At 37.9% G+C, this 12,587-nt stretch overlaps 1 protein-coding gene across 3 annotated transcripts in view; it reads right to left on the bottom strand.

The window, feature by feature from the left end:
- Nucleotides 1-12,587, bottom strand: part of LOC121733842 (endoribonuclease Dicer) — a 61,760-nt gene that overhangs the window by 41,013 nt on the left and 8,160 nt on the right. For all 3 annotated transcript variants that reach the window (XM_042124220.1, XM_042124219.1, XM_042124221.1), the window contains 9 exons: nt 10,778-10,901; nt 8,488-8,680; nt 7,153-7,331; nt 6,591-6,727; nt 5,553-5,793; nt 4,205-4,323; nt 3,135-3,247; nt 1,730-1,832; nt 176-351 (listed from right to left, as the gene is read on the bottom strand). In XM_042124220.1, coding sequence (XP_041980154.1) covers nt 176-351; nt 1,730-1,832; nt 3,135-3,247; nt 4,205-4,323; nt 5,553-5,793; nt 6,591-6,727; nt 7,153-7,331; nt 8,488-8,680; nt 10,778-10,901 — 1,385 coding nt within the window. The remainder of the gene's footprint in view (nt 1-175; nt 352-1,729; nt 1,833-3,134; nt 3,248-4,204; nt 4,324-5,552; nt 5,794-6,590; nt 6,728-7,152; nt 7,332-8,487; nt 8,681-10,777; nt 10,902-12,587) is intronic.

Genomic DNA, 12,587 nt, shown 5'->3' with positions numbered 1-12,587 from the left:
AACCCTTCTGATGTCGCGTGAGCCATGAGCGAAAGTAATTGCTTTCCATCAGGTGACCCGTTTGCTTGTTGCCTCAATTTTATAATCATGATGAACAGGTCGTGCGGCAGAACGCGGCAGTAGCGGTTCAGCAGAGATATGGCGGAGCCGGCTGACAGACGAACTGTGAAATTACCACTATATCCTCCTTGACGGGGCACGCTAGCGGCAGTATGATGATCGTGCGGCGCAGTTCGCTGTTCTGCGGCCGCTCCTGTATCCACATGGGCGTAATCGCGGTGAACAGGTCGTGCGGCAGAACGCTGCAGTAGCGGTTCAGCAGAGATATGGCAGAGCCGGCTGATAGACGAACTGTGAAAAAAAAATCATATTAAGCCCCATAAGCCCACTTATGCTAAGTACTCACATACGGTTTTGCTCGATAGTTTTACTCCAAATCGAGCAAAAACCACAGTGTGGACCGCAAAACTCACAGCTCGAAGGCTCGCATCGAGCCAGCACGAAGGTTCGATGGAATTAAATATCACAGTAATAATATACACTTTTCATGCACTTTTTCCACTTTTATTGATAACAATTATGTTTTACACGACCGGTTTCGATAAAATCATCATCAGGTGTAGTGCAGGTAATTTTAAATTTTTAAATAATTGGTAAACAAAAATAGGGTTGTCAGCGTCATGAAAAATTTCTACCATTTAGTACAATTTTCTACCAAAAACAATACTTTTCTACCAAAAAAACAAATAAAATTTTAAATGTAAAACCTTTCATATAAACCTTTGATATTGATAAATTAATGACTAAAATAGGAGTTGTACTTAAATAGCAACATAAATATAAAATTAGTCAGAAAATCATCAAATTAAAAAATTAAATATATTTAATTTCCTTCGATTTGGAGTAAAACTATCGAGCAATGCTGAATGTGTGGAAGAAAGCTCAAGCCGTGGGTTTTACCGTTTACGTGATTGCTCGGTCGAGCAAAACCATATGTAAGTTTTTACAGACAGACAGACACACTTTCGCATTTACAGGGTGTAACAAAACATAGTTGTTATACCTTAGGTTTTACAATAAAAATAGAAGCTGAAAGACTAACTTCATTTTTAAGGTAGCATTCGAATCAAGACGACCGCGGCGCGACCGTGACTCACTGCTTTTTATAAAATATGAATTAATAGGAAGTGCTGACGGGTGCAAGTTACCAAGTCGCGCGACGTGTGGGCGTGGCCTGCCGGCAACTTGCGTCGCGCGACCCAGTCGCTCACAAGGCAGTGCCGTGGCGCAACAGATACAAAATGGCCGCGTTTTCTTCGCACAAAGACGAAATTTTTACGAGTTTCGTATGGGTCGCACGACTCGGTCGCGTAGATTCATAGGTAGCTGTCGCGCCGCGATCTGCGACCGGTTGCTGGTCGCGGTCTCGGGTCGCGGAAGTCTTGATTCGAATGCTACCGTGCCCAAAGGGTAAAGCGGGACGCGGAACGAAACGAAACGTTCACGAAACTGGTGAACACCCTGCGCGACTCCGGTGCGAAACCTTTTAGATTATTCCCGCTCTGCCGACGCGAACGTCCCGCGTTGCAAACGCTCCCGCTTCGCAGTCACTTTGGTCGCATAGGTTTGGCCGAAGCTTTAATGATAAGAGATTCGAAAGCATTTCTTTATAACACCTAAAAAGAATCTCTATAACAAATATTTCAATTCGGCAATATAGTAATTTTACCTCCATATTTAGTGACGTACGGTGGAATTTCTTCCTCGTACAAGTCCTTTTGAATGTCCTCCTCGGTAGGAGCGTCACGCTCCAATGTATTTCCTACCAAAATCTGGAAAAAAAAAATTACACAAAATAAGAATAAGAATGCATAACATAAAAAGAGTAAAAAACGTTCTAAAATAAGGTAATAATGAGATCGTTGCGTTGTTATTCATCTCTATAATAATTGTTCTATTTTTGAATTACTTTCTGTTATGAAAAAATCGGCCAAGTGCGAGTTGGACTCGCGCACGAAGAGTACCGTACCGTTATAGAGCAAAATTAGGCCAAAAATTGTCTTTTTTGTATGGGAGACCCCCCCCCCCCCCCCCCTTAAATTTTTATTTTATTTCCCTTTGACCCCTTTTTGTCCCATATCCGAGACGTAACCCTTGCATGTTGTGTCTCAGATATGAGCCCTCAAACCTCTACCCGATTTTAAATCATATTATCGTTGCTATATGATTTAAAATATTATTATTATTATATAGCCAAAAAAATCACGTTTGTTGTATGTGAGCCCCATTAAATATTAATATTATTTTTAGTATTTGTTGTTATATCGGCAACAAATATACAATCTGTGAAAATTTTAGAAGCCTAACAATAGCGGCTCTTGAGTTACAGCCTGGCGACAGACAGACAGACAGAGGACAGACAACGAAGTCTTAGTAATAGGGTCCCGTTTTTACCCTTAGGGTACGGAACCCTAAAAATTATAGATCACATCGTCGCGCGCTGATGCTCGCGTTTGCTCTTAGACGCTCATTCGCGCTTCCATATTTATACAGCGTAGTTTTGACTTAAGTAATAGAACAATAGAGATGAATGTGCTGCATGCGAATATAACACGTCGCGTCGCTTAGAGGCGGCGCCAGTGTGAGTTGAGCCTTACCGCCATTATCCATAATATATTTGTCTTTCTGCTAACTAATTTACGCTTCATCCGTTGAACCAACTTTAATGAAATTTAAAATTAGGTGTAGTCAAAATAAATTTTTACGGTCGGTATTTCCAATCGAATAGTAAATTTTAATTAGGACAGAAAGTATCATAGTTTATATTATTAAAAAAAATACGTGTGGCACTCGAGCTATTGCATTATATTAGCATCTAGTCTACACGCATACGTCTAGTCGCACGCACACAAACACCGTGCCAAAGTCTACCGAACTAAAACGACGTTAGACGATGCACGGCTTTCAGCGCCACACCGCTGTGCCCCACTCCAACCACACGGTTGGAGTGGGGGGGTGTTAGGTTTATTTTCGTTACGGAATTTCTTGATTCTTAATAACTCGATGTGAGAGAATGATGTTGCTGGCAATACATACTACGAAAATAAAAATATTTTAATATTTTTAAAACTAACCTTGCTAATATAACGTTCTATTTGTTGGAACTCTGAGTATCTGGCTGAGAATTTTCCGCGATCGCCCGCATCGACCAACATAACGAAGCTAGATTCTGAACTCCTAGCTCGACCTGAAATTTCAAACAAGTATATATACTCACAACTTTTAAATATAAATGTGAGCGTAATATGCATGGTGGGCCAATAATTCGTTAACAGTTAAATCTACACACGCACTATATATATGATGTAACTAAAACAATTACTGATAATAGTACTTTAGTCAATGATATATTATATAAAAAACTCAAAGCAGATATGTTACTACCGCACGGGTTGTGAAGCTTCAAATACGACCCAATTGGGTCGTCTTTTATTTAGTCTGTCTCTTTTATGTAAATGGCATTTTGTATCTTTTGTTTCACTTATCTGTCAAATTTGTCAATGTGGTTCGGAAGAAATTTAAACCGGAAAATAGCTAGTATGAACGTAACAGATCTGTATAAGTAGAATATCATTGACTTTAGTCAACTTTAGTAGTAGCGGTGCTGTAAGGGCGTTTGCTGCGTTGAGCGTGTGCCCAGCGCGGGCGCCCGCGACAGTCACCCGTCTCTCGCAGCGGCCAGTATAATTTCGATCGCGAGGGTGTACAGTCGATACCTATGGATTTTTTATTGACATATTACAAAGCCAACAGACAAGGCCGACGTGTACAAAGGCGTCAGCCAATCAGCCCATTTGTCACGTCTAGATTGTTGACCCGTCGCCAGCGGGGCGGGCGACGGCTGAACCGCCTCACGCAGCGCTGCTCTATGTGATGACATGAAACAAGCACGCCTCGCGGGTGGCCGCGCCGGGCGCACGCTTAACGCAGCGAACGCCGTAAGAGTAACTTTTTTAAATATACGATTTCATGGCAATTGTATAATTTAAATCCCTTATAGCTCTTCCTACTCCGACAAGTGATTATTTATTTTATTACATTAGGAAAACTTACGGCTACATACAAACGTAAACAGAAGAACACAAACATGCAGGCCAATTAAAAGTTGTGACACAGAATAATACTAAAGTAATTAATTTCTTACCTTTGCTCTGTATGTACGATCTGTATTCTTTGGGCTCATCGTATCTCAGAACTAACAGACACTGCGGCACGTCTATGCCTTCTTCAATGACGCTAGTCGATATAAGGCAGTTCAAGTCCCTGAAAATTAAACAAAATTTGAAACACCACGATCTAAAGAAAAATTTACCAAGTGCGAGTCGAACTTCCGTACCATTATATAGCGAAAATAGGGAAAGATTGTATTTTTTGTATGGGTGCCCCCTTAATTATTTATTTTATTTTAATTGTATTATTAAATATTAAATTACACACATAATTGAGGATATTGTAAAAATTTCAAAAAACAACATTTGTTGTATGGGAGCCCTTAAATATTCACTTTATTTTGTTTTTAGTATTTGTTGTTGTAGCGGCACTAAAAATACATCTGTGAAAATTTCAGAAGTCTACCTATAGCGGTTCTTGAGTTGCAGCCTGGAGAAAGACAGACGGACAGACATTGAAGTCTCAGTAATAGGGTCCCATTTTTACCCTTTGGGTACGGAACCTCTCTCGAAATTTCACTACACAGCCAAATATATTATATATTTGGGTAAATAGTGAAATTGCTTTAGCTTGGTTATTCGCTTACAGTCGGGGCAATTTAATAGGCCACATTTGACATCTGTCAGAATAATCTCCATAGTGAGGTAAGCTGCTTAAAAACATCGACCAAAACGAATAAATCGATACGGACTTGAAATAAAATATTTGAATTTTATGTCATTTATAAAACCCAAAACGAATTCCTGTCCTATTATTACTTTTTCTTTTGTAAATTCAAGGAGCAAAATAAGACAAGTACATCATTTACTAGAAAAATTGCATTTATTCACTTGAAATATCAAAACTGTTAAATTTTGTATTATCATTATTCATTTCACATGAATATGTGTTACTTTTCACAACGTGGTTATGAATTTATGGGGATATATCGTTACAACTAATCAATGCATCTGATTCTACTTATTCGCTTTCGATTTTTAGAGTAACATCCCTAGAGTTTAAAAAGAAAAAAGGTCAGCTGACGTAACATTGTACCGACGTTCAGTTCTTTAAATCATAATTTGTTTTTTATGTTAAAAATTGTTTATCAGTGAAAATAAATAGTAAAAGAACTCGTATTGATTATGTTTATAATAAATATGTAATCGTTATTAGAAAAAGTGAATAAATTGTGCAGTAATAACAATGACAAAATATTTATTTTTTTATGGCGTCGTTACAAGGCTACCAGTCTCAATTTTGTTGAACTGTCAAATGTGGCCTATTAAATTGCCCCGACTATAGTCACTCTTTGCCCATCTAAGAAGAAAAATTATATGTACCCGTTTTTAAATTTCAAAAGGGCTTGGCAGCTTAATTTCTTCGCATAGTGACTCTCTCTGGTATTGTTGAACGGGTTAGTATTAAAGCCGACGATGAAATCGTGTTTTAAGAACCCAAACTCGGCTGGATTAGCCTCTTTAACGCTTTTCAAGAGATTGTATAATATTTTACTCGTAAACCTCTCTTGTGTGAATATTATACCGCATAGGGGCTTCCTCGATTGGTTGACGACCAAGGGCACTGAAAATAAAATATTTATATTAGAAAGCAGTTGAAAGAACATACCTAGAAACCACGATAAATATTTTCACAATGTTGAGAAGTTTTTGCTTAGATGCCAAGGCAAAAATAATTTAGACAACATAGAATTGAATGAAATGAATGAATAAAAACAATAATTATTATATAATTATTAAAAAAAAACAGAAATCGTTTCAAAGGCGGACCTACAAAATTTCATCGGTTTTTTGCCTAGTCGAAAGATTACTAACATTGACTTCTCCTGTCATACTCCTGTTGTATAGCTATCGCAAATTCCATAATAATCATACCAGACAAATAACGTAATTCTACCATCTGACTATGAATAAATGTCTTATAAACGTCGCAGTTGTCTGCTTGAATCTGCAAATTTATTGAATGGCTAGTGAATTAATTTTATAAAATCATTTTATTTGCAGTCAAAGACTTGACGAGTTGGCCTTTAGTTTTGATGTTAAACGTTTCAATATAAGACTTGAACGGTTGGCCTTTAGTTATTCGACTAGATGGTTACATTCAATTACTTCGCTAGTCATTCAATTAAATAGCAGAATCAACCAGATGACTGTGACATATTTAGTCATTCAATTAGATGGTTTCATTCAATCACTTTGCTAGTTATTCAATTAAATAGCAGAATCAACCAGATGACTGTGACATATTTAGTCATTCGATTCGATGGTTTCATTCGATGACTTTGCTAGTTATTCAATTAAATAGCAGATTCAACCAGATGGCTGCGACATATACACTGAAGTGAGTTATAACATTAATACCTCCTCTCTTGTTGTACACTTCAGGATTATACTCTCTCAGTATGTTCAACAATTTCAAAACTTTCTCTGATGAAAATTTCACAATCCTTTCGTAGCCTTCATATTTTTTCATGCTTTTTACTAACACTGTACGCGCCCTGAAAATAAAAATCAATACTTTCATCATCTATCAATATCAATACGTGTTTTTTGGCTAGAAAAAGCAGTATGAATACTTTCTGTGGTCTAATCTACATCTGTGTCACATTTTATCAAAATCGCTCTAGTTACTTACACATGACACCATGAACAAGGGAGATTTTGTTTTCATAGGGTCAATTACAATTGCGCGAATGCGTTGTGAATTGTGATGCATTTTTAATAATCCATTAGAATATTGAACCATCAGCCAAAAACGCGAGAAATAAGTATACTATTAAGTATGTTAATTCAATGTGTATCTTATTATGTAGTTTATAAAGTTCAGATCTAAATGGGTCATTTTTTAAGACCCATTTTGACTGCATTGCCACGACACGTTGCAATATATCCTGACCTTTAGACGAGACAATTATATACTCACTCAATACATCGAGTTAACGTGAAAGAATACAGTAACTCCTCCTCCTTAGTTTGAGCTTTTCTCTTGAGACGTTCCAGTAATATCATGTAGGCTAGGATACTGAGATTCCCGCCATACGCTCCCATAGTTTGTATAGCAGTTATGGCAGACGCCATCAAATTTTTCACTGATTTCACCGTCTGTAAAACATGATAATATAAAATAACAATAATATCCTTCTTGTAGCTTAGTCGGAAAATATAAACATGACTATCAAATAGAATACATGGTGTAATAAAACAAAGTGATAATACTTTAGGGTGTGTATAATATTAGAATTATGTATGGATGTTGACATTGTAAAATTTTAAGTTACAATTGTAAATTTTATTTTAAAAAGATTAATTTTTTTCTCACTGTTTTGGTAAAAAGTGGGATCCCGTGCGAGTTTCTTACGCCGGTTCTTCTCGACGGGATAGTTCCCGAACCGGTGGTAGGCACCATTAGCATCAACGTTCTGAAAGTATTTGTTACAAATCTATTCGGAAATAAAACAATTTTTATTTATTTATTATTTATTTAAATTTAATATGTATAAAGAGTTGACTGTGAAAGTAGTAGCGCTGAAAGAGCAACATTTGTTTTGTGGTTTGTATGTGCAAGTGTTTAAGCGCCATGAATTTGCCCATATAAAATTCAACAAGAAGTTACTCTTTCAGTGCATGCTACTTTCACAGTGACCTCTATACAGGGGACTTATAAACATCCCAAAGTATATTGCTATGTTTTGTTACATCCTGAGAATTATAAGGTTTAACACTCATAACATATTGGATCGCTTAAATATGGATCGAGCAAAGACAGCATTCGAATCAAGACGACCGCGACGAGAGGCCACGACCCGAGACCGGCAACCGGTCGCAGGCTACCTACGAATCTACGTGCGACCCATACGAAACTCAGTATTCTTGCGTCTTCGTGCGAAGAAAACGCGGCAATTTTGTATCTGTCGCGTCACGGCACAACCTTGTGAGCGACTGGGCAGGCCACGCCCACACGTCACGCGACTCGGTCGCTTGCATCCGTCCTATTAATTCATACAAAGCAGTTGGTCGCGGTCGCCGGTCGCGGTCTCGCGTCACGGTCGTCTTGATTCGAATGCTACCTTTACTGTCAAGTGTCATTAAAATTGTATGACCGACCTGGGTATGACAACAAATTAAATTAACATCATTTTGTAAAACTATTTTTTGATTCGGTTACTCTTACGTATTTCGATGGTCATCACTCACCACTATGACATTGACCATTAACTAATGAAACATAAAAAGTAAAAAAAAAAGCATATTCAGTTACCTTCATGGAATCCCTGCTTATGTCTTTCTGTCCCGGCTTCAGTTTTATATCCATGATCTTGAGTGTAGGAGGCAGTTGTACGGACATTATGAGCTTTTGTAGCTCTGTCAGCAAGCCTATTGCGGAGTGAGCGTCGTTACTCAACGCAGGCGGAAGGTAGTACTGTATGTACTCCTTTGGATTAGTAGAGTAGCTGTAAACAAGAGGTAGAGAGGTATCGAAATACTTTGGATCCCTTTTCACGAAAAATGCGGAAACGTAGCTGAATGAAATTTTGCACAGTTATAGTTTATATGGTGAAGAAGTGCATCGAGCTAATATTATTTTGAAATTATGCTTTTATCATACATTTTTGTTACAAATAAAACATTACACACACTACAACACCCACACTAGGAGATTTTGATTGACAAGCCTATACACACGAATTGTACTCTTTTATATTAAACTTCGCCTTGTATTAGGCTTCGCCCGCGTAATTTAGGAATGTCACGGAAACTGCGTCTGTCTGTCTGTCTGTTACCTCTTCACTCCCTAACAGCTGAACCTATTTTGCTGAAATTTAGTACGCAGATACTTTGAGTCACGGCAAAGAATATAGGATACTTATTATCCCGGAAAACTGTACGGTTCCCGTGTCTTAAACGAATTTCTGCGCAACGGAATTGCGGGCATCAACTAGCGTAATAATGTTTAGAGCCATCGCAAACAGGGCGACTTGTCGTCGCGTCTAGTCGCCGCGTCAGACGCGGCGTTGTCGTTTGCATCTAGCGTCTTGTCATCGCGTCTAGTCGCCGAGCTGTCGCTGACGCGTGTCGCCTAGTGTGCGCCTACACTAACAAAGACGTGCACCTTCCTAGCGCTCACAGCGAGACTGACGATGCACTATCGCGCGACTCTCGTCGTGTGTGCGCGTGCACAGCGCTACCAGACGCAGCGACTAGTAGCGAGCGCGCGCGACTCCCCTAGCTTGTCGTCGCGACTCTGACGCCAAGTGTGCGGAGCTTAAAAGGCCCATTCACGGCAGGACTGCACGGCAGTCCTGCAGTGAATGGGCCCTCTTAAAATTAAATATATGAAAATTATCGGCCGTAGCCTGTCGTCGCGTCTAGTCGCCGAGCTGTCGCTGACGCGTATCGCCTAGTGTGCGCCTACACTTATATTACAGTTACAGGAACTGAGCATGAGTACAATGGTTCATATTCACGCTATAGCGATTTCTCTTTATCGATATGAAGTGAATGAGCCATAACTCAAAACGCATGAAATAGCCCCATTCATGTATACGCATTAACACATTTAGATAAAAATGTGGAACGAAATAAAAGTTGGGCCCGATAGCACAACAATATAGGCAATGTCAATCATAGTAGTGGGTAGCTACATCTGGTCCATTCCTTTTTGTCTTTGGGCACAGAATACAATATATTAGTACAAGTAGTTTGGATGGCGGCCCCAATGGTTAAGGTTTACAATCCATTCACAATAGCCCGGCAGAACAACGTTTATCATAATAATATGAAAACTAAGTATTGCCTGCGACTTTGTTCACGCAGACATATATTTAAATCATGTGCTATTTATTTCGTGATTAAAATTATCCTATGTATATTCTTTACCGAGACTCAAAGTAGCTAAACACACCATAATTGGTTTAGCAGTTTCAGCGCGAAGAGGCAACAGATACGTTTATAATATTAGTTTGTAATACGTATTGATGCTTCAACTCCCAAGCGGCCACTTGAAAGGTGTCTTGTTTTTCCACGATCGAGGTATTAAAATAAAAAACAGATTGTACTACGAAAGTACCGGCAAAAGTGGGAAAAACGAAACAGCAAGTGCAGGCATTTTCATGACGCGCGGTAGAAAGACAGGGTTTCAGTCTACTATATAATAGTTCCGTCTTACGAATTTTCGAATAAGCACGTCCCCTGATTTCACATTTTTGGCCATCCCAAAAAATGCGCAAGGCCACTAAATATGTTTTACTTCCGTCTTCGTCTTATGAATTTTCGAATATGGCTGCGTTTCCAACAGAGATGTGTTGCGAGGAACGTGTTTTTAAGATCCAACAGAATCGCTGCGCTGAATGTTGTCAGGCATATGAAACGTTTCTATTGGTTCTCAAAAACATATTCCTCGCAACACATCTCTGGTGGAAACGCAGCCTAAGTCTTGATTTAAAATTTTTGGCCATGCCAAAAAATGCGCAAAGCCACTAAAGAAGTTTTACTTCAAAATACATCACAACACTACTAAAGAAATTTAAAAAAATCATGTAAAAACTTACGTTAACACCTCCCCCATTTCATTGACGGTCGCAATCGTCGCTTGGAATGTCTTCTCCAATGTTTTAAGTGTATCCTCTACTTTGCTGTACTTGATGTTCGCATTCAAAAGCGTTGCTGTCAAACCTGTAAATAAAGTTAATGTTAGTAATTATTTTATAAAAAAAAATAACTTGGGCTCTCCAGATTGGTTAAAAGTATAGAATGTGTTAAGGTGCTCCCTCATTCATTCGGGAGCATTCGCGTGTAATGTAACGTTACAGAGTCGAGCATTACACCAGTGAGGGAGGAGAACCGAGCATTACAATGCGCACCTTGTAAAGATACATAATGTTTTGATATAACTTGTCTACACTACTATTATAAAGAGGAAAGATTTGATTTTTTGTTTGTTTGTTTGTTTGAGTCGAATAGGCTCCGAAACTACTGGACCGATTTGAAAAATTCTTTTACCATTGGAATCCTGCATTATTTCTGCTGAACATAGGCTAATTTTTATTTTGGAAAAATATAAGGTTCCGTAAGATATTTGGGATTTTCGGACGCAAGGTTTAAAAAATCAACCAGAAAAGTTACTTATTTTGCGTACGCTGCCTAAACTATAAAAGATAGAGGCATAAAATGTTCTAAGTAATTATAGATCTTTTAAATATCTACAAAAAAGTCCGCGACACACTATACCTATCTATGTTGAGTGAGGCACAATAACCATTTTTTTATTAAAAAATCTAGAATTTTTTTTGGACTATATTTAAATGCGTTTATTTAAATCATGCTATTGACCCTTATCAAAATAAATTATTTCATCACTAAGTACAGTTAATGTAGATAATATTTGGTCTTTGAATGATTAAAATTGGACGTTTGGTTTTAATGTTATGGCGAAATTAAAATATTACGATTTCTGCTGCACGTTGCGAATTGGGCGTCAAGGCGCGATGCGCGGGTGTGCGTGCGGTAGGGGAGAGATTTAATTATCAGTGCCACAGACTCGCCCGGAGAGTCCACGTAAATATTACCTCGATCGTGGGAATCGCAGACACAATAGATTTTCAATAGTTATGCGACAGCCGGGTGCTGCTTTATTGATTTGATATAGACTATCGTGCTTCATTATTATAATCCTAATTTCAAAAAAGCTTTAAAAGTTATGACTACGAAAGTAATATTTTTAGAACTTTTTAAAATAAGTTTTGAATGACTATTATTTTTGATTGCTATTATAATTAATTAATTTCTTTAACTATAAATCTCCAATAGCGGCAGCCGGCTGCCAGCATAACAATTGAAGATCTATTGTGTCTGCGATACCCACGATGCCGATGTACGATGGAAGTATTAATGCATATTTTTTAATCCACACTATTTCTGCTGAATATAGGCTATATTTAATGAGAGAAAAAAGGGAACCGTATTAAGTGTTAATAATTGTGTGAAAAATCTACCAAAATATTCCTTCTTGCTTATGCTTTATAAATTATAGACTATACTTACTTATCGCAAAGTGATGTACTATAGTCTTATAGTTCTGCAGGTAAGGATAAAATAATCAAACATAACACTTAAAATATAAAAATATAAAAAAAATACAATAAAAATGTGTTATATGTACATAATAATTATAATATAGTAGTTGCAGGCTAAATAATGTAAACTATTTTTATGTTCTGCGTAACTTAAAGATTGACTACCTTTATTTAAAAAAAATAATTTAAAAACCAATGTCCACCCGTGCGAAGCCGGGCCGGGCCGCTAGTAACCAATAATTTGACATTACACGAGAATGCTTGTCGGTCAGGTAGTTGTAATGTG

This window comes from Aricia agestis, chromosome 14 (genome assembly GCF_905147365.1).
Source record: "Aricia agestis chromosome 14, ilAriAges1.1, whole genome shotgun sequence".
Taxonomy (NCBI): domain Eukaryota; kingdom Metazoa; phylum Arthropoda; class Insecta; order Lepidoptera; family Lycaenidae; genus Aricia; species Aricia agestis.
Note: the sequence above shows the minus strand (reverse complement) of the source record. Positions and strands in the feature narration are given on the sequence as shown.